This window comes from Chelon labrosus (assembly GCF_963514085.1).
Source record: "Chelon labrosus genome assembly, chromosome: 2".
Taxonomy (NCBI): Eukaryota; Metazoa; Chordata; class Actinopteri; order Mugiliformes; family Mugilidae; genus Chelon; species Chelon labrosus.
Window position 1 is genome coordinate 13,865,889 of NC_140338.1, and position 27,222 is coordinate 13,893,110.

General features: G+C 42.5%; 1 protein-coding gene across 2 annotated transcripts in view; it reads left to right on the forward strand.

Annotated features, from left to right (window-relative positions):
* Positions 1-3,541: 3,541 nt before the first annotated feature.
* Positions 3,542-27,222, forward strand: part of LOC311498700 (protein kinase C beta type-like) — a 33,031-nt gene continuing 9,350 nt past the window's right edge. For both annotated transcript variants that reach the window (XM_084559404.1, XM_084559403.1), the window contains exons 1-11: positions 3,542-4,020; positions 4,462-4,493; positions 17,470-17,552; positions 20,079-20,190; positions 23,656-23,784; positions 24,191-24,347; positions 24,703-24,837; positions 24,997-25,093; positions 25,179-25,322; positions 25,847-26,020; positions 26,233-26,324. In XM_084559404.1, coding sequence (XP_084415530.1) covers positions 3,857-4,020; positions 4,462-4,493; positions 17,470-17,552; positions 20,079-20,190; positions 23,656-23,784; positions 24,191-24,347; positions 24,703-24,837; positions 24,997-25,093; positions 25,179-25,322; positions 25,847-26,020; positions 26,233-26,324 — 1,319 coding nt within the window. In that variant the 5' untranslated portion in view covers positions 3,542-3,856. The remainder of the gene's footprint in view (positions 4,021-4,461; positions 4,494-17,469; positions 17,553-20,078; positions 20,191-23,655; positions 23,785-24,190; positions 24,348-24,702; positions 24,838-24,996; positions 25,094-25,178; positions 25,323-25,846; positions 26,021-26,232; positions 26,325-27,222) is intronic.

Here is a 27,222-nt window from a genome sequence, read left to right on the forward strand (position 1 = left end):
ACAGTCTTTCATCTAAATGAAATCAAAGAGCACCCCACATTCAACATAGATCGAAGGATCTTTTAATACACTGATGAGCTGGATCTCCAATACAGTTTTGCCTAGATTAGTATGAAATATGGATTACGCAGGGTGTTACGTTACAGACTGAGATTGGTGAGAACAGATGTGACAATACCTGGTACGAAGAAATATTGGATCTATGTAAAATTTGCAACCACTGGACAACCTTAACCACTTAAAGTGATTATTAAGCTACAGTAGTAACAGAAGTGAACTCAGTGAGGCTCATTATTTGGATTTCATGATGGGGCGTGTTTCAACAGATAGAGAGAAAAAATACCTCTGCACAGTACTAGATAGTCCTGCAGCCAATCACAGACATTTTGTTGTGAACAAATTCAACTCCACAGCGATCAGGTGACATGGATGACTACGTTGCTGATACTCTTTTGCCCCCCCCACGTGAAGTTATATAACTTAGGTTTAGGAACAAGTCCTTGCTTCAAACATCCAATTACCCGCGGCTCTCCTCACCCATTTGGCACAGTTCTCCCCCCCGCCCCAACCCTCTCCATTCTTTCATCTTCATCTTCAATCTCATTGCAGGAACTGGGTGGATACGGAGCCGAAGCTTCCAGAGATATGCCCCCACCCTGAATCTCGCTCCCTGAGTTCCTCCATCCGAACATCAGGGGACCACCGTCGGTCTCTGCATCTTCCTTCATCCCATCCCCTTGACCCCGTCATCCCATCTCCTCAACCCCTCCCATCCTTTCCATCCTCATCCCATCTCCTACCTTTCCCTCCCCCTAACCTCGTCAAAATAAACTTCTTTGTACCTTCTGAGGTGTCAGTGAACACACGATTTCACCGGCTGGCAAACGTTAACATAATCACTTCCCAACGGAGCGACTCCAGACCAACATTCTGCAGCAAAACAAATTGAAGACGAGGAAGTTGATATGGCTTCAAGGCTATGTGATTAAAGCTGCATTAATTAATTGCTGGCCACTGGGTGCAGGATAACTTACACTATGTACTAAAGATGCAATGGCTGACATGTTTGAACTGTTCGTACAGTATAATTTTGAGTAATAGGTCCTTAAAGGTTTCCAGCAGTCTGTCCCGTTGTCACATGCCCGCCACAGCTCCACTGTGGTTAGTTTTGGATTAGCCAAGAGTTGCTGCAGTCTGGGACGTCCAAGATGGCGACAACTGGCGCCACCACCCAGAGTTTCAGAGCCATTCTTGTGAATCCTAGGTATGTCACAGAGAATTTGTCTATCTGTAATACTAATGGGACATGACATGACATGACACCTTTTTAAGTCCCTTTGATTAGATGCATGTCATGTCATGAATGCGAACTTTCCTGTTTCTCTTGCAGCCTTCTTTTCTCACATGCTTGCACACGATCCATGAAAACAGTATACACTGGAGCGGCCCTTTAGGAATATGCAGCAAACACAACACTAAAATAACAGCAGGTCTTATTATCTTTTTTGTGAGTCATGGCCACTCGCAGTTTTCATTGTGCCTATGCATATTAGTCGTGAGCTGTTGTTCCCTTCTCAGATGGTTTCACTTTGATTTCATTTGGGTATAGAGGATTGAATGTGTCCAAAATTGCACAAGACAAAAAAAAAAAAAAAGTGAGGAAGTGGTGCAAATTCCCCAACAGAGCTACTAAAATAGAACTGCAATAAATTTACCAGAACTGATTGACTTGCAGACGCCGGTGTCCCTAATGCCTCCACGTGAGTGTGCATGGTCAGATTAACCTGCTGTATGAGCCTCTGCATGCACCTGCCTCTGTGGAAGGGTTTGCATCCTGTTTTCTCTGTTTTGCATTAAAAAGAAGTGTTACCAGGGTGTAGCAATCACTTCTTGTGAAGCCACGCAACCCACAGCTGTAGCTAGACAGGAAAGAGGCAAACATCTAGACTGGTTCTGTCCGAAGGAGTCGACGTAGGAGTGCCTCTGAATTTCTTTACATCTTGTTTCTCTTATCTCAGAAACTCATCTGGAGTCTGAGCCGGTCCAGGTGCTTTTTAAATGTGATGACAGGAGCAGAGTTTGGCCCTGGGTCAAAGATATGATGCTGGCCCTCTGCTGAACTTCGCTGTACTGCTCAGTGTCTTTATGTTATTGTTTTAATTGATCTTTTCTTTATTATATAACTCTGTGATTTTATGTTATGTTTTATGCTATTTCCTGCCAGAAAGACCCTTGTTAAAGAGATATTTGATCTCAGTGGGACAAACCTGGTTGAATATAGGCTAAATAAATAACAGAAACCAACGAGCACACTGAAGCTGAAGCGGTTTCATGACAAGTCAGTTGGTAGAAAATGATTTGGCACAAATACCTGACAATTATTCATCATTTGAGTCATAAAAATCGTCAAAAAAATAATAAATAAAAAAATAACCGGTTCCTAAATGTGAATGCTTGCCTTAATTTCCCATTTCATGTGATAATTATGTGTGGTAACTCCTGTTTCAGCGAGTAACGATAATAATTATTCCATAATGTAACATTTCATACATGCTATCCACATGAGTGACCTTCCTGAATCACTGTATTTGCTGTTTATCACCCCACAAGACACACAATGAAGAAGCCCTCATAGTTTCACCTCCACTTTGATTTATATTGATTGAATAGTGTGAATGGTTGTCTGTCTCTCTGTGTTAGCCCTATGATAGACTGGCGACCTGTCCAGGGTCAGGGTGTACCCCATCTCTCGCCCAACGACGGCTGGGATAGGCTCCAGCGAACCCGTGACCCTTCACAGGACAAGCGGTTACAGAAGATGAATGAATATAGATTGACTAGAGTGCAGAGGATACAGAACTTGCTGGGGCTTGTTTGCTTTATCAGTAATCCAGCCTCGGCCATGTCATCTGGAAAACGCTGAAGGGGAACAACCACGGCTCACATTCAGTCGGGACAACGTGTAGCTACCGTCCTTCAACAAGCATATTTGTTGCAGTATTGTGTTTTCTATATATATGTGTGTTTTCATAAACAAATCTTCAATCCCAGACAAACTTTTAAAGCGGGCCAAATTGGTAACGCCAATAAAGTAACAAATGTGAATCAGTCAAAGTGATGGTCACACAACGGTTGACATGCATTTTTAGTTTGGCGGCTGTAGCCCACCCTCTCATTTCGTTTAAGTCATGAGAGACAATTTAGTCCTTATAGGTGTCACTAAAGCTGGACTTTGGTATTGAACTGCAAGAAAATCATCCGATGCATCTGAAGTCGAGGCCTTTGGGGGTGGGCTGTGAGTCAGGGGCCCCGAGGAAAATTGACATTGGTTTACTTGTAGCTGTTCTGGGTGTGTGTTTGTGTTTCCTATGGTCATACTCTGTGCAGGAATATAGGTGTGACACTCCTAAATATATCTGCGCGCGCACACGTTTTGTTAGTTTTGACAATCAACGACTGGTTGAGAGAGAGAGAGAGACAGAGAGAGGGAGAGAGAGAGAGAGAGAGAGAGAGAGAGAGAGAGAGAGAGAGAGAGGAGTAGGAGAGAGAGAGTGAGAGTTGTAAGCAGCAACACATTGGTGAGAACAGGGAAGCAGGCGCGCGGCACGGGGACCCGCCGGAAGAAGCAGCAGCAGCAGCTTTAGCGCGAGCCGGACGCACACCAGCAAAAACACCGGCAGCACGAGCGACACCGAGGCGGCCAGCGCGGCGGAGAGGTGGAGGAGGAGAAGGAGGAGGAGGCATCATCTGCACCGCGACTCGTTCTCCCCCGCCGCCTCCGTCGTCTCTCCTTCTCTCTCGTCGCTCTCCTCACCCCTCGTTCCTCTCGGACCGCCGCCGCCGCTTCCTCGTTAAGATGGCTGACCCCAACAGCGACGGAGAGGTACCGGAGAGCGCGCGCGGCTTTGCCCGTCAGGGAGCCCTCCGCCAGAAGAATGTGCACGAGGTGAAGAACCACAAGTTCATCGCGCGCTTCTTCAAGCAGCCAACCTTCTGCAGCCACTGCACGGACTTCATCTGGTGAGTGTGCACCGTCGCGCGTGTGCGTGCGCGAGTGAGTGTGTGAGGGGAAAGGACACAGGTGATTCACTTGCTGCTGCGGCTCTGATCGGCCTCCCTCCACACTGACACCGCAGTGTTTCATTCATTGTCGTTGGCGTCAGAAACGCCGCGGTGCGCCATCCCCGTCCAGTCCCCCTACAATGCGACAGCACCTCGGGCCTGTCAGGGGGGGATGCGTCCTCGGCAGCCGCAGAGCACTCTCTGCCGCTCGGCTTTTACCGCATCCACCCCGACACCCGTATCTGAGACGGGAGGTCTGGTGGAGGAATGCAGCTGAAGACACAGGGCCCCGCTGTTGTTGCAGTTGTGTGTGTTCATGTGTGGTTGTGCGCGCGTCACTGTCAGTGCATCTCTTGCAAATCCCCCCCAAAATTTCACATCCTTGTCTTCTGTCCACAGGGGCTTTGGGAAGCAGGGATTCCAGTGCCAAGGTAAGAGCAGTGGCTCATTCACAAATCCCCGTGTTGCATATGGTTGTGGGTGTGTGGACGGATGTTCACTGTCTCAATGAGTGTTGCTGTGTGTTTGTTGCGTTCAGGGCCTCAGGTCTGCACACTGTTAGAGTGACCTGTTGGCTCCTACGATGACGGCGGCGTGTTTGCGCTGGCAGGCAGGTGTCAAACTCAAAGCAGGTGCTAGACAGCAGTGGCGAATGAGAGTGAGAACACTCCTGCAGAAGGGACAGTGTGAGATGTAAGAGTAGAAGAGTCTTCGGAGCGGTGAAAGCTGAGATGTCTGGTTTTGGCCGAGGAGAGAATGGGAGGCAGGCAGACCAGGAAGTTGGATTTCTTGAGCTGTTCTCTGCTGTAACGTCGAGCCTGACATCAGATGTAAAATGGTGGGTGTCTGTGTGGGTGGGCGGCGATGTGTGTCTGTGGGTGGGCGGCCAGTCGTGCTGGTGGTGGTGGGTGGGTGTCTAGACACGGACCTCTGCACAAAATGGTTTCATAAACAGGCGCATTCAACAACATAGTGACACCCTTCAGTCACATGCGTGCTACTGTACTGTTGTTGTTCTGCTCCCAGTATCACTTCCTCTTCTCCCCCCCCCCCGGTTCATCTCAGACACCCACCTGAACTCATCTGGCTCCGGTCAGGTGACTGGCTGAGTGAGGTTCAGGAAGAAGATAACCAAAGTTTCCACATTAGCTTCTTGCTTCAGACTTAACTGATTTGCTCATTAGCAGTGAAAAGCTGAGGTCTCGACGCCTCAGGAGGCTGCAGTTTTGTCGACAGCCCTGGTGGTGATACAGGAAATGCATTGGGGTAGAGAAAATTAACACTTTATGTGCTTGAGTGAGTGTGCACAGCCTCCTGGACTGTAGGCAGCTGGTGAGTGGTGCACAGACCAATCAGAGCCTCGTACAGGTAAATCTGCTTTCGGATCAAGGTCTGTGGTGAGTTTCTGCCAGTTAACCTAAAACAGACGACTGTTTAAATGCACAGAAAGTCTCTTATACACTCCAGGAACTGCACCGGGGTGGTTTCTGATAAGGGTCAGTGACCAAAGTTTGAAGATATGAAAAGAAGTTAATCAATCCATCAAACAAACGACCCAATAAGCACTGATTTGAAAAGGTCAAAGTGCAGGCATCCAGGTTAACGCTGAGTTTAAGAATAGGTCGTACCCAGGGCTTCTATGAACTTTTACCTAAACTGAAATAAATTGGGCTCATCTGAATAAGATTAATAATACAAGAATACAAACTTGAAGACATTTTTCAAATCCAAGACATTTTTCCATTCTAGTAAATTTAATATTTTTTCCTTCATGTATCAAAAGCAGGACGTTTATTACAATTCCTGTGATGAACTCTTTTCTGTTTTTTTGTAATCTTTCAAAATAACAAGAACAAAACTACTAAAATGATTCTTAGCTGCCGCCCTCAAATTTGGTTACTAATAATGATAAGTTGTTTTTAAGACAAATGGATGCCTACACCTCAAAATGTAACGTCTCAAATTCTCAAGATTACAGCGTCTTGTCGTTTGTAAAAACCTCAGCAGCGTTGGATTACCTTCCTCTTAATTTGACTCAACTTGAGAGAACGGTTGCAGACGAGATGGGCTGCTGCTCGCGATGCTGTAAATGAGCGATCTTTTAAGCGAGGTCAGAAGACGTTTATGTCCAAAGCGGATCTGTGTGGCCGAGAAGAGAGGAGAGAACACGTGAAGGTTTTTCAAAGAAGAAGTCGAAACGTTGCCTGTGGTGTTCAGAGCTCACATTGAAACTATATATAGGAATTATGTAAATTCACTTTTAAATGCTTATCAAAATAATCTTCGCCCGAAACACCCAGCATGGCATCGGTATCCTGTTCGTTTAGGAATAAATGAACCAGTGTTTATCTCATGTTCTCTGTAAGCCTTGTTTTGGCGGTTAACGGCTCAAAAGACATCAGTTTTCAGTTCAAGTGAAATTTTGACAGAGTTATAAACAACTTGATGTGTGACTTTTAATGTGTCGACCTTAAAGGTGAAAAACAAACGTGTCTGATGTGCAGCTGCAACAATGCAGAAATTGGCAGCCATGCTGTTTACTGTTATCATGTTTACGATATTTTAAATCCATACAATATATATCTTAAATTTCAGATTGAGGTGGCCGTTCGCATTTAATATATTTTCATCCGTTCATTACAAAATGTGAGTGTAAACATGTTCCCTTAAATTCTGTTTCATTTTATAGTTCTAGAGAGTGGAAGATTTAATGTTTTGGCTAGGGCCGGGACTCGATTAAAAAAATTAATCTAATTAATTAGAGGTCTTGTATTTAATTAATCGAAATTAATCACATTTTAATCGCATATAAATATTTGCCCTGAGAACAGTGAGAAGTAATTTTTTTCATATGGCTTTTTAGTATACCATTGAATAATGACTGATATTTCCCATCCACGGGGCCAACCAAAGCGGTCTCATCAGCTTCTTCGTTCATGTTCACTGTGGTTTGTTGTTGTCTGAAGTAATGAACGCTAGTTGGCGCTCCAGTATAATCGGTCCGCCGAAACTCATCCAGTGAGAAACGTTCCGGGGTGCAAAAACAAGTGTGATTAAAATGCGTGAAAAATGTTTAACGCGTTATTTTTGTGTAATTAATTAATCTTAATTAACGCGTTAAAGTCCCGGCCCTAGTTTTGGCACATATATGTTTAAAAATAACCAATCCTGGATCGATGTTTTAAAGAAAAGACAATTCACTGATTAATCTGGAATTTAAATCATGGATGCAGCCCTACTTGTTCCGGTATTGTATTTTCTGATCCTGTTCTTAAATCCGAGACAAGCTTTCAAAGCGGGCCGCGTTAGTAATGCAAATAAAATAACAAATCTGACTCAGTCAAAGTAAAAGTAAAAGCAGCAGGTGACATACATTTTTAGTGCGGCGGCTGTAGTCCGCCCACTCGTTTTCATTTAGTCATGGGAGACAGTTTAGTTCACCGGTTGATATTGTACTGCAAGAAAATCATTTGAAGCATCTGAACTCGAGGCTTTGGGGGCCTGTGAGTCAGGGGCCCCAGGGGAAATTGCTGTTTGTTTAGTAGTAGCTTTTTCTAGGTGTGTATTTGTGTCTCTTATACTCTATTTGTGTTGTTACCTTAAATTAAACCTTAATTTACCTTAAATCTGGAATTTAAATCCCGGATTAACCCATAATGAAAACGGTCATTAGTTTACATTTAGCTGCAACTGCAAGACTACCTCTTTTTAAAGATCTCCCCAATATGAAGGGTAGAAAACCCAGACAAATCGCTTATTATTGGATTTCCTCTCCCTTAATTTAATGTAATTTAATATCAGTCTCGGACAGAGATCGGTTAACAAGCACCGGTAAAGATTTTCTCACCACATGTCTCAGTATTTTTGACGCTTTGAGTTCAGACTGGAGGTTCAGTCTCGGGAACGATGGTTATTACGTAACTCGCATATCACCTTTTTACCCAGAAGCCTTTTCATCGCCTCTTAAAGACTCCTTTAATTGTCTCTGCGTGAATTGCAGTTAGACTTTCACGTTGTGTATTTTATCTAACGTGAGATTAATGTGTCAGAAACAGTGAAGAGTGTGTGAAGAGCGCAGCTTGAAAAGAGTCAGAAGAAGAAGAAGAAGAAGAAGAAGGGTGTAGATGCAGTTTAGTGTGACTGGGAGGTGCACACACACACACACACCCACACCCACACACACATCAACAAGACTGTCCTCACTGTTGTCAGGAATGTCAGACATTCGGTATAGACTTGTTCTGACGTGTGAAGCTGTGTTCTTCGGAAAAAAAAGAAAAACACCAGTTTGTGTTTTGTGTGTGTGTGTGTGTGTGTGTGTGTGTGTGTGTGACAAAGGTGTCTCCTGTGGGTGTGTTTGGATACCTGTTCAGCAGGTACTGAGAGATGTGTATTCTTTGTTTCCTGCCTTTAGCCTTTCTTTAATTGTCGTCCGTTTTCTGTGCGTCTCTCTGCACACCTGAGTGCAATGACGGTAAAAAGAGGAAGTTGCTCTGCTGTCGTTTCCCCCACAGACAGATCCAGATGTCTGGTCAGAGTGGTTTTAGGTGGATTGGATTTTTTTTTTTTTCTTTCAGTTGTCGGATAATTTGAGGGAAAGTTTTACGGTTAAAAACCACATTAAGTAAGTTATAGCGGGGAAGTGGTTTTAAATTTATCATTAGTTTGCAGAAATGACATTTTTTATCAAGAGACGGGCTATGAATAGATGTCGGTGCGACCACATTTCTTTAAAGGTGCCGCTCACGCAGACATTTTAACTAGTCGCAGTAGGAAAACCACATGTTTTGCAACGGCTCCGTGTTGTTCAAGCGTTCACTAAGCCATGACTGTGAACACTGTGTGTTACTGTACAAGGTCCCTAAAATATCATCCATGACGGAATGCCTCCAATAAAAAAAAAAAAACCCTTGTCGACTGGAACGTCGGGGCTGAAATCGTCAACTTGTCCGATGTTTTTGAAAGACAGCCTCTCAGGATGATTTTTTTTTTTTTTTTTTTCAAACGCTGGGAAAAAGACTCGGGCAGATTGGCTTGCCATCTGAGCATTGATTTGTTGAGGGAATATGGCACGGGTTCCCATGAGATCTGTGAACACAATAAAGTTCTCAAACTTGGTTCATAATTCCCGTTCGGTTTGCGAGTGGTTTACGATCAGCGCTATCTAAACTGTCACTGTCGTAACTCGTAGATGTCGCCATACGTGTAGATGCCTTTCCGTTTATTGCAGGACCGGAAGTCTGTCCACAAATAAATAAAACAAACACAACTCTGCGGTTTGTGTGGTCATGGTAACCTGGCCAGTGTGTGTGAAAGTGTGGGGAAAGGTTTTCATTATTTATCTTTTAAGATGTAGTTAATGAAATTGGAAAATAATATATGATGTGATAGCTATGTTTGATACGGAAGGATTATCTACATTATAGGCAGCCTTAATGACACATTATTTACAAAATCTGTGTTGTATTGGTTACACATCCTGATAAACCAACCTTAAAGTTTTGCACAAGAATATAAAAGCACCGTAGAAATATTACTTAAATGTAATCGTTAAGAGTTTTCTCCACCTGATAGTGAGCTTAGCATCACCAAATCTCCTTAGTGTGAGAGAAGCAGAACAGTTTTTCATTTTTTTTTTGTGCCATGTCGTTCATTACAACACAGAAAAGTCTGGAATTTAATCCGACTGAAATCACGCAGCAACTCTATGGCTGCAGAAATGCAAAAAATCCAAGGCGCCACATGATGATTTCGGCACGTACGTGTCTGTAGCTTAACTGCTCAAGTGAAGAACCTTTTCATAGTCTGGCAAACTGCCTCAGGTGCGTTACCACCTCCAACTGCGCTGCTCTAGGGGTCTCATTTGTTTGCAGCTCAGGAAAACAAAACTGGATTGTGGTCAGATTTGCGTTCTGGCCGACATGTGCGCTCGGTATGCCGTATGTGGGCGGTGTATATGAAAGTGCATGTAATTTCAAATGAAAATTTTATAATATGCTTGTGCTTATCAAAAGAGATTGAGATTGAGCCGACAGCTGTTTGGGTTTTACCTCTGGGCATGTTCGTGTTTTGCGGTTGCAGGTGTATCGTCCCTTTCTGATATGTGCTCGTATAACTCCACCAAAAAGTGACTGGAGCGAAACATAGTTTTTTTTTTTTTTGTCTTTCTGAGGAAGCCTTCGATTTTCATCGATCTGGCCACTTCACGCCCCACCTTTCTGTACACTGTACGCTGGCAGCCGATATAATCTGCTTTTCAATATGCTTCTCTCAAGTTTTATGACCAGCGCCTTGTTTCATGCTGTGGTGTGTTGCGTGACAGGTTTTTATGTTTATTAAAATTCTTGTTCTGTAATTGTATCCTGAAAAAGAACCAGACGAAGAGTCCAGACTTTATTTCACTATAAAGACTTCATTGTGTTACTAGTCCTGATGGTCCTAGTGTTCACCTTGCATATTATTTAAAGTTATATCATTTGAATATTGGAATTTGTTCATGGTCTGTTGTGAGTTTTATCAACACAGAGAATTAAAAAGGATCAGACATGCAAATTTTATGTATATATAAGGCTAACTTGTTTCTGTGCCCATGACACATGACAGGAAGAAGGTAAAAAATAACCCAAACTGCTAATTTCTCATCTTGAATTGTCGTTTTTTTTATTGAACCAGGCGCTGTTTGACGTTTAATCCCCCATCATTCCCTGAGAAGCGATTGAAGTGGTATCTTTGTTATTGATTGGATGACTCTCTAGCCAGTCTAAGATATTGATCGCACGATACGTTGGTGACACTCTGGCTGCGGCTGAGATAGAAAACAAACACATAGCTATACAGTCCGTCGCCGATCTGAGCACAAGCTCGGCCAGACCTGACCCAAATAAACCACAGAGAAATTAGATCAGATACAAACAGACCTTAACGCAGGAAGAACACAAACACCAGCAGCAACGCCTAACAGTTGATGGACCAGGTGATTTTATGTCTTTTATTTTATTTACTTTATTTTCTCCTGCAGTTACTGTGAATACCAGATTACCTGAGTACTGCAGCAGTAAAAGAAAACCCTAGCCGACCTGATTACACTTGGTGGACTGACATTACTCAGGTACCGGTTCCGTAGGACTGGGATTTCCTGAACCGATTCACCTCCGATTCTCAGGGATATAAGGTTCAAAACAGTTTCACTTAAAACTAAAACTTGTGTGGTTGTTGCTGGTCTCAGAGGTTTGGGGTATTTCCACAATACTTCACCTCTAGTTGGCACATCCTCCCATATGGCTTTCCTTCTGTCCAGCTCCACTCTGTCTGTCGACATACTTTTAAATCCAATCAGCTTCCAGGCCTGATGCTGCTCTCAGAGTTGTTTATGACTAATCTCATTGTGCAGTTTAGCGAGATTTGTGATGCAAAACCGGCCTGGTTTCCAAGGAGACGCAGAAAATGGCGTGCATTTAAAGAAATCAATCTGAGGATTTTAGGAATCGATATCAGATCTTTCAAATGAAGGCTGATTTGAATAGTAAAATTATTTTTTTTCTAAACCCAGGCCCGCCAGAGAGGACATTTTGTTTGGTATTTTTGCATTTATTGGACAGTCAACCATGACGACAGGAAGCATGGAGCGACAGTCGGGATATGACATGCACGCACAGTACCTAACCAGTCGGGCTACGTCCACACCAAAATGCTTTTGTTTTAAAGTGAAGATGATTCCCCTCCTGATGAGTGTCGTAACACAGTCTCCAAAATTATCTGCTTTATGACAATGCTGCTGGACACAGAGGATGCTCCAGATGTCTTGAGAAATGGCTTGTCTCACGCACATGTACGTAGTAGTGGCATGATAAAATGCAAAGTTTAACTGCAGCTGCTGGCACGGACAGCAACATTAGTCTGCCACTTTGTTGTTTCCATGTTTAATTAACAAGGATGTTGTCTGTAATTTCTTCCTGGTTAAAAAACATTGATGTCATTTCAAGGGACTCCGGAAGCAGACATGGGTGTCTGTGTCATAATTCCCAAAAGTCACTGTTTCTTCCAATCCAGACTAAATTGCAATCCTAAAGTCAAACATGGGTCAGCTGTATTTCAGAGGCTTAAGGCTCCTGAAACGTTGGAGTACTTTAGACCAGTGACGTGCAGAGAGGTTCGTGGCTCAGGCACAGGTTTACAATCATGAACCCAGTGGAATAACTTTCATATAAGTTTCATATGTCAAATGAGCATTTTTTACGCACATATAGGTATAAGGTACATATTTGGCCAAAGGCACAATGTCAGATCAATAGTGGTTAAGAGAGAGAATAAGAGAGAGAGACTGAGTTTGCCGTTGCAGTTCATTCATGAGAGTACCCAGTGTGAAAACACACAACAACACAAATGGAAACAGTATATATATTTTGAATTTAAAACCAAATCGTCACCTTAAGCAAATATATAGTAATATTGAGTTATTAAATCTTTATATTCTGATGATTTTATACATTTTTAATATAGACTTCAACAGAATATCTTCTATCATCTATCACTTCCTGTTTTGACTGAGGGTCTAGACTGTTTTAAGCTTAGACACACAATCCTCCATTTTTGGCATTCACACAGAGAAAATATCCCAATAAACGAACTGTAGAGTTGACTCAGCGTAAAAGAAGAGAAACAGCATGAACCCGTGGCTCACTTGCGCCCTCTTCTATGAACAGAAGTACTGGCTGCCTCATCTCGTATTTTTTCAGTGCAGATTAGTGTCAGATCAACAAGACTGTGATAAAAATGTGTACAACCATTACATTGGTGACATACAGAGAGTTAGCCACAGGCATGTGCTAAGGACGCAAGCTTAACCCAGCTTGTATTTACAACGGCATTTACAACGGCATTTACAAAATATGTAAAATCTGCAAATGTTGACTACAAAAATTATAGAAAAGACTGGAATCGCACTGAAATTACATTACACAGATCATGAACAATTAGTATAATATATAAATAGTGTAATTTATTACACTGAGGCACTGTTGAGTAATATTTTAAAGAGAATTATCACCTGATTGTGCAGCTCCAACCACATCTATGTGTTTTAAGCTTACGTTTGGCCGCCGAACATACGCAAATGTACAGTTTCGCTTCTGTCTCCCTGCTCTCATGGCGTCGTTTTTAGACGCAGCAGGAAGACCCTCTGTGCAGAGCAGGCAGACTCAATTAGAGACTAGCTGGCAAACATAGTGGGGGTCATTTAGCAGCTAAAGTGACTTATTTTTGCCCCAGGAAGGTAGAGACCAAAAACCGAGATAAAAGAGACTGAGTGTTAGCCCAGAGGCACAGGAGCAACTAAAAAGAAATCATGTTAGTATAAATAACCATAATTTGGCAACTACAGCCAAACGTTTGGTGTTCACATATGGTTTCAGTTGCAGAGCTGATAATTTTGTGATAGTTTAGCATTTTGTTTTGATGGAAATTTGGCAACTGTTTTTGTCACTAATGTTCTGTTTCTATCTGGTGGGAGGAGAGATTATTACGGTCAGAGCCCGCTGATATTTCCAGCTATTTATTACAAGCAAATCTGATGTAAATGGTTTTTAAACTAGACTCTTCACAGAGCCATTCAGTAGTGGATTTCTGTGTCTGTGTTTCACTTTAGTCGGGCACGTTGAGGCCTGAATAATGATTACAGCTGCTCCGTCTGTGGCTTGTGGACTAATCATCCAAGATGGAGGAATTTCCCGGTGCTCCTCCTGTCGGCCCGCTGTCATCCTGGCAGTCCATCGCAGGAATCTTTTTTGGATGGTGTCTGGTTTGCTGTAAACACTGTCAGTCAGATAAAATGGGCCGGTGTGCGTAGACTCGACTGTAGGGTTCAGCCTGGTTGCTAGGCAACAGAGCAAAGACCTCCTCGCCAGGTCACTAGGCCTGTCTTTCAGCAGTGCGCGTGTGTGTGCGCGCGCACATTTGTGTGTGTGTGGTGTGTGTGTGTGTGTGTGTTTGTGTGTGTGCGAGTGACGGAGCAGATTTATGGAGAAAAAGCTTTAAAGTGCCACTGCATTCTTCAGTGTTTTTTTGCTGCTCCACTTCCCTGTCCCTGTCTTTCTGACATGCTGCAAACACACAAATGAATCTCCTCCCCCTCACATTGCCTCAAACCCAGCTGTGCCCCCATCCCTTGCTGCCCACACACACGTTTCTACTGCTATCCTTGCGAGGACCCTCACTGGCACAATGCATTCCCCGACCCCTTATGCTAACTTTAACTGTCACGAGTAAATGATTAACCCCAGCACTTATCGTAACCCAAAACCTAAACCGGGTTAAAACCCGAGGTCTGAAATCAACCCTGGACCCGTGAACATCCCTTTGAAGCTCTGTTAGATCACAATGTCCTCAGTTTCCAAAAATGTCCTCACCAGCCAATGTCTAAAACGCAGTCTGGTCCTCACAAAGACAGCCAAACAAGCACACATCTTCTTCTTCTTCTTCTGTTTCTTTTTTCCCTTCTTCAGGCAGTCTCGTTGCAGTGTGTCGACTCATTTGCGTTGTGATGGACAGAGTTCCACCTGCTCACAGTCTTCACCCAAAGTCGCTGATTTTTAACTAAATCACACAAAAAAAAAACCTGCTTTGATGCAGCGTCATCCCTGAACAAGCACGCACACGCACACACCCATCACAAACCTAAGCGAACTGTTGCTTAACTCCTAGAAACCGTTGAAACGTGCCTCCAGTTGCCACGGTTCCTCATGAAAATCTAATGAGAAGGTGAATAATTAAGATTAAAGCAGAGTGTAATGTCACCCTGTTTGTGTGTTTGTGTGTGTGTGTGTGTGTGTGTGTGTGTGTGTGTGTGTGTGTGTGTGATTTTGATTAGTGACTGGGTATTGTCTCAACGTATTATATATTTTCTTAATCACGTTTGTCAGTTTGCCAGAAACATGTTACCGTCTCCGTCCCATTTTTAGTCAGCCCGGCCAGAAGCAGTAAAGTGGAAGTGGTTTAAATCAGTTGTGCCGTTTGTAAAAATACACCAGTGATGGAAGTCTAAACCACAAAGTCAGGCTGCTGTTCGCTCTGCCCTATTTCTCTAAATGGAGTTCCAGTGTTGGTCGTGTTAGCGTCTTCGCCTGTAGGAAGTGACTGATCAAAATTTAAAAGGCATGGATTGTACTTTATCTGCATCTGGACCAGAGTGAGACATCATGGATGTGTTTCTTATGACTCAGTGTGCAGTTTAAAGCGTCAGTCAACGGCAGATCTGTTCAAAGACGATGAAACTTTATTTAATAAATATTTAGTCCACGAAATGAGTCTTCATTAGGGATGTCCCGATCAGTAAAGGGGCTGATTCAGGATTTTTTTTTTATAAGAATGATGGGATTGGATATCAGCCAAGCCCGATCTATTGTAGTTATTTGGTTTAGGTCTGCTATAAACAAAACCACATCCCTGTAGTCTCAAAACTTCTTCTTCTTCTGGTTTAATTGCGGTTGGCTACTGTCAAAGCTGCTTAAAATGAAAGAAGAAGAAGAAGAAGAAAAGAACTTGACTCTGGAAAATGAAGCTAGTCAGACAGTAATTTTTAAATCCGTGTGCAGATATTTGCAGAGATGGAAGTAGGAGATTGTGATTCAGTTCTATCAACTTGATTGGCCTCCTACAAAAATACCACAAAACAACAGCAAACCCTTAACACTGCTTTTAAAAGAAGAGAAAAGTTTCCTTTAGACAGTGTCAAGGCGAAAGATATTCCAGAGAGGGTTAGGGAGTTTGTGGCGTTGGATGACCAACACATTTCTGTAGTAGAGAACACAGGTTTTCACCGTCTGTTGGAGCTTCTGAAGCAAAGGTACGAGCTAGCCTCTCGACACTACTCTACTCTAAGTATTATCACTTTAACTTTGATAGCCCCGTCATGTGCACATGTGATCTAGGAGAATACAAGTGTCATAAAAAGGGCTTTTATGAATCTCCAGGTCGGGTTTGGAATTGGACTGGGAATCGGATCAGTGCTCGATATTAAATGATCAGGATCAGATCGGGGTGCAAAAAATATTTGACCAGGACGTCCCTTTTCTTTAAATCAGTCGGCTTTATTTATCTTCTGGCACAAGAATTTCCTTCTGGATTCATTTCTTAACTTATAACTTCAATTGTTCAATATACTATCAAAGACAAAAGAACAAATGATCCCATCTGAGTGGCTGTGACAAGGCTCTGTTTTTCTACTTGACACAAATTACTGTTAATTGTCAGTTAATGCAAACATTAATTTTCTCAGTGACTAGTTGCAGTGTCCACTTTCCTGAACATACAGACTCACCACCTCAGCTTCGACGCATTGTTCAACCCATGCCGCTCCGCCGCGCCACCTTTTTACTCATCGTGTTCTCTGTCACAAGTCGTCCAAACCTCGCATGCCAGGATAATAGCTCCCTCCACACTCAGCCGCTCTGATCTCTGTTGTAAGGTCATTACACGCAGCTCAAATACAATAGCACAGGACATCACACACCCACTCAAGCACCACTTCATTGTCCTCTGCCCACTGGGCACAGGCACAGGACCCCGAGGTGCCAGAGCAGCATTAAACAGAGTGGTGAACTGTTGAACGAGCTCCAAGTTTGTTTTTATTCCTGCTCTGCCTGTTGTGTTGTACCTTTTTTTTTTTTTTGGTGTTATGATAAAGACGCTGTGAAAAAGTACTGCTAAGCATTACATGAACAGTTCTTTTTTTAGATGTGATCAGTTAAACGATTAGCTCAGAGAAAAATAAACTGACAAATAATCAGATTAGACCAAACATGATCGATGATTCTTCTGTGATGTTTGGGTTTTGAGCTGCTGGTTGGACATTTGAGTGTATTGGCTTGGGAAATGTGATTTAGCCACGTTTTTCACTATTCTGAGATTTTATAGCCCAAACTATAAGCCGCTGATTAATTGAGTTTCTTATTAAAAAGGACACTTGTCTCTTTCTGCTTAAAGATATCAAGCAAGTGTTTACATTTTTCTTTCATGTAGGCGATCTCTGAAGTTGTAAAAACATGTTCATCTCAGTTGCTCACCACACAAGCACGAACATGCGGCCAAATCACCAGGTACAGAGACGGCTGCCATTTGAGGCTGCCAACGTGGGAAGTTTCCTGTGACAGCTTTAATGTTATGGGGTGTGATTAACGGAGGTCCGACCACGCTACGGTTAAATTTAAAAACCTCCTAAAGTGAAGCAGCGAAATTAAATGCAGGTATTGACTGCTGAGAAACGAGCAGCCTGTTGAGCAGTGACTAATGCCACGTAACTGACATATTGATTAATATCAGTGTTGCTGTTGTGTTGCAGTATTTGCCACTACAAGAAATCTGAGTTGATATTTATGCCTTCTTTTCTTTTTTTTTTTCACTTTCCTTCTCCAGTGTGCTGTTTTGTGGTCCACAAGCGCTGTCATGAGTTTGTCACCTTTTCCTGTCCGGGGGCCGACAAGGGACCTGCCTCTGATGTAAGTAAACAAAGCGTGCGAACCACCACGTCTCAGAAGTTTTTGCACAGCTCGCTTTATTTTATCCTCCTGGGACCCAACAAAATTAAGGTTTGAAAATTTCTGTAATTTTAACAGAAACTGAGTCTATTGGGTGTAAATAACATGCTATAAAAAACATTTTATATTAGGTATTTATAGAATGTCCTTTATAATGGAAGACGGGTTTCAAACTCTTTGTTTTCTTGTATGATCCACCAAATTGTTGCTGCAACAACAGCTAACACAATTATGAAGTTAATTAAAACTTGTAACTGAAATATAGTTAACTGGAACGTCGTTTACCTTTTTATGACAGTATTCTGAACGGCCAATGATCAGAATGAGAAATCAGCACTTTTAAAATGTCCACAGAGGGCACCTGACCTAAACCCATAATTGCATTTATACAATGCAAGGATTCATGCATCAGGAGTCACATTTCTGAGTGGTAGTCCCAAAAACTGTTTCCTGTGTTTGTCACTTGGGTTCCTTTTGGGACATGTTCTGCCTTTCAAAGTACTGCATGTCCCAGCTTTGCAGACTCTGTCCCAAAAGCAACCCACCTGTATTCTGTCAGGTACTTTACTGCACATGAAAAGCCTACCAGCAACAGGAACCATCATGTAAAACAGGTGTCGACTGATGTTACTGATTGTGTCAGGAGCGACATCTAAGCTTAGCAGTGAAATACATTACTGTGATCCTATTTTGTCTGTCACTGCTCTTACTGCTTTATGGACAACTTGAATGATGTCTGCATACATCCAAGCTAGGAAGCTGTTCCTTATTTTATTTCGTAATTCGTTTTTTTAAATAACTCTCTCCCCTCTTCTCTTATACTCAAGATTCATCTTTACGTCACATTAATCTATTTAACTGTTGCTCCTGAACCAAACAGGCACACGATGGGTGTAATCCAATTTCAATTTTCCATCAAATTTTCAAATTCCATCTGCAATTTTGAGTAAAACTCTCTCTGCTTCTGTCAATTTACTGTCACCTGTGGTACCATGAATTTTAAATAAAAACAGATGAATGGAGTCCCAATGTCCACCACCGTGGACATCAACAAAAAGTGTACTGCACTGTGGTTAAACTGCAGTGCATATGAATAAAACTTGTTTGAAGGTTAGCTAAAACCCTTTTCTAACTAAAGCATGTCAAATATCCACTTAGATCCATCATAAATGTATGTTTTTAAACTATTTAAACCTCTTGCTCCCTTAAAATGTGGACTGTGAGATGTCGGCCATTTTGAGAAAGCAGAGCTCCTGTTGCACATGTCACACCCCAACCAATGATATACCACTGGAAAGGCCAGGATGTCCTCTAACAGGTTTCAACTCTCTAACTTTTTTAAATATCAGTGTCCTCCACAGAGGACAAAAATGAATTAGGCTCCCAGGAGGACTTTTTTGTTTTATTATTTACCCAGAATTTGGGTTTATTTTTTTGCGACTCGCTCCACTCCTGTCTTGTGTACAAGTTAATATTTTGTTATGTTCTGCTGCTGAGTGATAGTTATTAACAAAATGAACAAGGTCAGCACTGGCTTTTGGTTTGTGCTGCTGGATCAACGCTCGCTCTCGCCCTCTGTCCTGCTGACATGTCGGCCTCCGAATCGCATTAACTCCCCTCTGTAAAGGGAAAATGTGCTGCCTGGCTGCCTCAGGTTAATGAACCAAACTCTCGCATTCACACACCGTTTGTGAGTCACGGATCTTGAAGTCTTGTGACTGACTGCAAACCCTCTGTCTTTCTTTGTTTTAGTTATATCACCAAAGCGGTTTTGTAGTTTCCTATTTTTGTGCGTCCTCCAAAGGCACTCAGTCAGTATTTCATTCTCTCTCTCTCTCTCTCGCTCTTGATATTTCAATTTGTGCTCTGTATTATAATGGAAGTGATGTTTAAAGCATCGGTTCACCCAAACTGGAGAAAATCATGAATCATGAGTCATGATGTGTATTAAGCTGGCACCACAAATCTCTACTCTCAGGGTGTTTTTGTGCTTTAGATTAGTTTTGTCTCAGACCACAGCGGGTCCCCACGGTAAGACAGTAGTTTCGACATGATGATGCCCTCAAGTTTAAATCCACTTCCCTAAAGAAGTCAACTCTGCAAGCCAAGACTAATTGTCTAACATCAGTAGTGGCTAACGTCACTAACGGACTGAACGGGAGCCAGTTTTTCAAAACGAGATGAAAAGCAGTGCGCAGCGGACGCGGTGTGGCTTTGAAATAAGATACGGCTCAAATGTTGTTGTGTCCATATGCTTTTGTTGGAGTAGCTGCACAATTTTGCAGTTAAATCAAAACAAACAAAAAAATAAATCTGCTCTTTTAAACACATCTTGAGCTACACGAGAACTTGTTTTCTTGTAATTTGGGTGAACTGATGCTTTAAATACAGCCCGAAAGGACAAATGAGAACACCTGAACCTGATTTAAATGTTTTAACAGAGTCCACTCTCTGAAACGTCTCCTCTGTCCTCTTTTGTCTCTGCAGGATCCTCGTAGTAAACACAAGTTCAGGGTCCACACTTACTCCAGCCCCACCTTCTGTGACCACTGCGGCTCCCTCCTCTACGGGCTTATACACCAGGGCATGAAATGTGACCGTACGTACACAAACATCTCTGCATGTGTGGATTGTGCTGTAGAAGCCGTGAGCATATTCTTACACTTCTTTCTCCGTTTTCATTTGGTGTTTAAGTCTAAAACCCTCCATGCAACAGGAATCACCATTTAGAAAATAATAGTAGACAGACAATCATCTGGGATGATACACATTCAGTTGCCTCTTTATTAGGTTAGGGCACATCTAGCTTAATTGAATGAAGTCTAAAATGGCATTCCTGCAATAAAGCTGTTCTTAATGAAGGATATGATATTCAGTGGTTGTTTAACAGAGATGCAGGAGGTGCAGGATCATTTTGTACTTCATTATACCGAGAGGAGTTTTTAATATTGAGCCTGCTCCCACTCATATAAACAAGATGAACAAAAGGTTTAAACACCTCTCATTGTGAGTTTATACTACACCAAACGACAGTATAGAGTTTCTAAAAGGTTTCTTATTGTGCTTTCATGCTGACTTGTTAAGTTTTTGAGATACTCCACGAATGGACGGCTTCAATGCCTCCCTGAGAATCCGCAGGTTTTTTAGATGTGTTCACTGTCACAGCAAAAAAAAGGAGTTGCAGTCTGTTCATTCAGTTATACTTAACCGTAACTTGGATAATTTGGCAAAGTTAAAGTGATATTCTCATTAATTTAAGTCCCACGCCTGCAGTTACAGGTGGTTGCAGCAAATGTGTTTTATGAAACAGGTCAGAGGGCAGCAAAACAAAGTATTAATACATTAATCTGCCTTTTTTCATCATTCTGTTAGCTTCCATGGTCTGATGGGTCTGTGAACAGCAGATCAAAGAGAAAGCAGTTGTGTAACTCTCTGAGAAGTTGGAGGTGTGCAGCTTGTTGCCTGCAGCGCTTTATCTAACGGCTCACTGAAAAAAAATAAATAATTACCAGTGTCTGGCTTCATAGACAGGTTTTTTGATGAATTATAGTGATATGTGCTGAGCTCAATGATTTACATTGCATTTCCTGTGACAGCTTTAAGATAAGAATAAACATGTGTTTTAAAACTTAAATGCTTTTAATTTAATGTGAAGCTGTCTGTGGTAGGAAATGTTTGGTTTGGCATTAGCAGCAAACCAGTCCGCTAACATCAATTTATCATTCTGTATTCATATCTAGCTTTTTTTTTTTTTTTGCGGGGAAGTTGCGACTGTGACTTTCTAACAAAAACAAACAAAGCTCACATTGTAGCTCACTGTATCCATGGCATCATTAAACTTCCTGTATCTCTGAAAAGTGACATTTTCCGAAAAAAAAAAATACAGTTTGAAAATTCATACATATGTTGATATTGAAGCCTTTTTTCACATTTTGAATCAGACTGCACCATCTCCCCAGTTTTCTCAAGTGTAGCAGGGATCGATATCCACCTCAACCTTTCCTTTTAATTTTACTTAGAGGTCTTGTATTTCTTAAATATTTGCACACATATAGGCACGGCTTTATTGTTGTTATTATGCGGGTGGGTGTAATCTAAACTTAATCTAAAGCCTTTCGCTGATAAACTTTTGAATTCAGATTGCACATTGGTAAAGTCACCTGCTCCTGTTTATTGCTGACCAGTTGCCTGTTGTTTGTAACAAAGACACAAACAGGAAGTAGATTAGATCTCTGTAGAGCCGTATTCAGCTTTGCATTATAGGCATTTCCTCATTGTACCTGTGTGCGCTGCATGCAGCTATTTATGGTCTTCGACTTGGCCCCATGAAAATGTCGGAGCAGCTTATTAAACGAGTGTCCGATTATTTATTAATCCATGGAAATGCGCAGCAGAAGACTGGAGTATTTGAGCGTTTACAACAGTCCTGCCATCAAATACAAATTTCTTTCTGTGCATTTAATTTTGTGATGCTTCAGTGGTGTAACGAGTCCTAGCGCACTGCCTGTTGGAGACGTGAAGTAAAAATGAATCAGATGAAGTGACCACATTGAAAGGTTATTGTCATGGAATGGAAAACATGTAGACAACAATAGATTTACTTCTCCTTCTCCACCGCTGCAGAACCGCAACACCGCCCACTGATTTGAGACAGTGGACAAAAAGTGGAGCCTGGTACATCAGAGTAGTCTGCCATCTAGTGGACAGGCTAAGTAGTGATCTATTTATTAGAAAATACTTATCAGAAAATAGCCAATTATTTGTTTCCTTGTTAATTTAAGTCTGTGCTCAGAGCGAATTAACAATCTAAGATTTAGGTCAAATTGTATCCCTGTGACTATGAAATCATTATACTTCTTTTTATTGTGTATTCTACACATTTTAGCGTGTCTTATTACAAAACACAAAGCTGTAGCCCCGTTTTAGTATCACATGCACTAAACAAGGATTGTGTATTGTCCTTCCTTAAGATGTGCTCACAGTTGAGGCGCTGAAGACGAGTCTAAGATGGGAACAGAGCTGTATTTAATCAGAGCAGAGGAGGAAGCAGAATAAACGTCATGGCCATAAAGAGGCCAGAGATGATGTCTTGGTGCGTTGTGTGAATTTAAGAGGCAAAGGAAAGGGAGTGGAGGCTCGCTAAACTCCCACCAAGCTCCAAGACAAGCTTATAAACAAAACAGACATGATTTCATGTTTGTTTGTTTTTTTGTTTTTTTGTCTGTGTGTATGTTTCGCATCATGCGTCTGTGTCATTTAGTCCTCTGAGATTTGCAGAGTCAGCACTTAAAGGGCGCTGTATATCTTTGATTCTCAGGAAGTGGTGCTCAGCCTCTGAGAACCGCAGCTCTGGAGGAAGTTGTCTCGGGGCTGATGAGCTAAACCCCAGTGATACCTGTGACTGGGTCAAAGATGTTTGTGTAGTGTGAGCAGTGTTTTGAGGATGTCTGAAGTCTACACTGCTGTCACTACACAAACTACACAAACATCTTTCCTGATTCTTGTTGACATTGTGATTCACTCATTATAGGAGTGTCTATTTTTTCTTAACGCTTTTGTTAAATGTGATGTATCCGTCCAGTCCTAGGAAGTCTCTCTGAGCCGGTGACCATGTGTCTGTCGTTGCTCTGACCTACAGACGGTTTGGTCTCTGAGCTTAAAACTTTGCTGGGAATAAAATTTGTGCGGTCTTAGTATAGAAAGAAAACCATATGTCAAAACTGCTATGTGGTTTAAAGGATGTGCGTTGATCAGGTGGGGAGGCTCTGACTAGAAGTTGCCACAAAGCTTCATTGTGGATATCCATATTTGACATAATGTCTAAATACCTTTGCTGTTCATTGTGTGACTATGCTTTTTGGATTTATCTATTATGAGTCCCCCGTGTTCATGTTTTTAGAACTGAAGAGCTCATTAATTTTGTCAACAAGGTACCAGAGGCATTCTGATAATCGAGGGTTTAACGTACAATATGTTGCACAGACTGTGAGGAGGCCTCGAGCCCGATTTGTGATTTCCAAAACGAATTAACGTGTGCATTTCGTGCTCTCACTTTCGTGCTCAGACTGTATGATGAACATCCACAAGCGATGTGTGGCCAACGTCCCGAGCCTGTGCGGGACAGATCACACGGAAAGGAGAGGACGCATTCACATCTCTGCCCAGATCGCTGCGGACACTCTCACCGTCACCAGTGAGTGCTCTCTGTTCGTTGCCCTCTTCGTTCTGACTCTTTTTTTTTCTGACATGCACACACCTAACCGAGCGCCTCTCAGCGCTCTCTGTCAGCGTAAGACTAAAACTGGAAAGTCCATTAGTCAATCAATGATCCAACGATTGACCCACATTTCCACTGGGACATGTGTCCACGTGCTAGCTCTCTCTCTCTCAGACAGCTGCGGATTGATTATGGAACAGAAACTAAACTGTTGTTAAGTGTTGGCAAATGTGGCCAGAGTTATTTAGGGCTTTATATGGGGATGTGTTAGCTCACAATTACAGGTCCACCTCCTGCTGTCCTCTGGAAAGGACAAATTCCTGACTAAAGAGTCTAAAAGCATGTTTTTTATCTTTTATCCATGTCCTCGCCCTCCTCACAGTCAAAGAGGCTAGGAACCTGGTGCCCATGGACCCCAACGGCCTGTCAGACCCCTATGTCAAGCTCAAGCTGATCCCAGACCCCAAGAGTGAGAGCAAGCAGAAGACAAAGACCATCAAATGTTGCCTCAACCCCACCTGGAATGAGACCTTCACCTTGTGAGACACCTCTTACTCTGTACCAAATATATGATGAGTTTTAGATTAACACACCTATGTTCTGGCCTTGTTGAATAAAACCTGCTCGGTTTAAAGTCACTTTCTTGGCCTCGTTTTCAGACACATAAGCACAAAGCTAACTGGGACTCGTGCAAGTGACCCCGTCCTGTTTGTGCTCATTGTTATGCAAGCTATTCTGGGTTACAGTGCTCTGCTAGGAAAGGCACAGGCATGAAACCGTATCATTTCCTGAGATGTTTACGAGTTTACATAGAGACAGTTTTAACTATTTTGGGTTCGTCCTTTATCTTCCGTTTGACTTCTCCTCCCTCCCCCGTTTGTTCTCGTTTCTCAGCAAGCTCAAAGAAAGCGACAAGGACCGCCGTCTGTCAGTGGAGATCTGGGACTGGGATTTGACCAGCAGGAACGACTTCATGGGATCGCTGTCCTTTGGGATCTCAGAGCTGCAGAAACTAGGCGTAGATGGATGGTGAGTTGTCAAGATGGAGGAGAATTTGTGAATTTACACAGGTGTAGGCAGACATAACGAAGTAAGACGGAACAGTCGTGTGAATGGTTAAGGGCTTTATTGTCTGGTGGTAATCCTGGGTTTTATCTGACATTGTTCTGTTTTTATTCTGGGCTTTAGGTTTAAGCTACTTTCCCAAGAGGAAGGGGAATACTTCAATGTCCCAGTCCAGCCAGATGGAGAGGACGGTAATGAGGACCTGCGAATAAAGTTTGAGGTGAGATGCACGACATAAGAAGTGACCCTGTTTATTTATTCTTCCCTCCTTGAATATTCTTTCCTGTAATTCCTTCTCTTTCCAGAAAGCAAAACTGGGTCCAGGGAAGCCCACAGACTCTTCCTCCTCTTCCTCGGTGTGCAAGTACGACAGCAATGGCAATCAGGACCGCGTCAAACTCACTGACTTCAACTTCATCATGGTCCTGGGAAAAGGCAGCTTTGGCAAGGTGAGGACCGTCAGTGAAAAACCATAGACTGTATATAAATATGGACAACGTGTCCCCACTTCCTTGCACTGGCCAAACTGATGCTATTTTCCTGGGGATACGGGTGGCGCCATCTTGCAAGTTTGGAGCTAGAGTCTGAGCAGTACGGTCCGAGAGTGGAACAACTACGTGGTGCCTCGTTATCAATGACCCGACAACACTTCCGCCAGACTCACTCGCGTTTTCTTTTAATTAATACTGCGCTCTGCTCTACCTCCACGAGTTACAAGGAAATTTTTGATTAAAATTATTTGACGTGTATTTTAGTGTTCTAGTTTGGCCCAAGTCCCATCCACTAACACTGAGGAGGCGGAGCTTATGACCCATATTGAAGCCAGTCACCAGGGGGAGCTCTACTTGCTTTAGCTTCACTTTTAAGGAGCTGTTCCGCCGTCCATTTTTGTACAGTCTATGGTGAAAACGGGTTCTTTAAGGCGGATAATAGGGGCATGCAGCTTGAAAACACTCTCACTGACTCCCTTCAGGTGATGCTGGCTGAGAGGAAAGGTACAGACGAGCTATACGCCATCAAAATCCTGAAAAAAGACGTGGTAATCCAAGACGACGATGTGGAGTGCACCATGGTGGAGAAGAGGGTCCTCGCTCTTTCTGGAAAACCGCCTTTTCTCACTCAGCTGCACTCGTGTTTCCAAACCATGGTAGGACACAAGCAGAAACATGATAGCTTGTACTTAGACTGACTTCTTATTGATGTTTTCTGTTGGTTTTATCACCAATTTCTGTGTGCGTTAATATCAAATAGTTTGCTATTATCAGTTTACTACGCTAGCTACACTACTATAAAAGTTTTTATAAATAGCTTTTACTGATATATTCATTCCTTCTTTCTCCTCATCATCTTTGCTCCTAGGACCGATTGTATTTCGTCATGGAGTATATTAATGGAGGAGACCTCATGTACCAAATCCAACAGGTCGGCAAGTTCAAGGAGCCTCATGCTGTGTGAGTACACACACCCACCCTGTGCTGTTGATCAAATCCAGTACAGGATAAAGCTGTTTTACCCTCTCTAAAATGTCTTAAACAACCATACAGCAACTATAAAGATTTGAATTCAGTATCCAGACTGTGTCTTTCTTAAATTTAATTTCTATCAGCACAAGGAGAAAATGGCCAAATTTGGTCCCCAACACTTTCTGTTGTGCTATTTATCTCTGAGTGAGGTTTGGTTCACTTGTTATTCATCAGTCAATCAGTCAAAATTTGTTTTGATTAGTTTGTTCTTACTTGTATTTAAAGTATTTTCTGATTTACTTATAGACATACAGTATCTCTTCTGACTTTGAATGTTTTGGGCTGATCTGAAAAAATGCTTAATGGTGTATAAAATTTAGACAAACATTTATCTGAAGATAAATATTATGACCACTGACAAGAGAAGTGAATAACGATGACCATTTTGTTTGGACCTGGCATTCATTTATGTGGATGTTACTTAGACATGTAGCACCCACCTAGACCAGACCAAGCATCCCCACCCCAAAGCAATGACACTCCTTGATGGCAGCAGCCATCCCCAGCAGGATGTAGCCTGACACAGACACACACACAAAAACACTTTAGGAACAACTCAAAAAAACACGAGAAACAGCCCAAGGTGTTGACCTGGCCTCCAACTTCACTAGATCCCGGACTGATCAAGTATCTGTGGGATGATCCACAGAGGCCCCTCCCCTCGACCCATAGGACCCAAAGACCCCCACTAACAACACTAGAGGCACAAGGGACACCTACACAATATTAGGAAGGTGGTCATAATGTTATGTCTGATTGGTGTACGCACACGTATACCAGCATACTGCTGCTTTCCAGTAAAAACCTTACAATTCAGATAATAAAT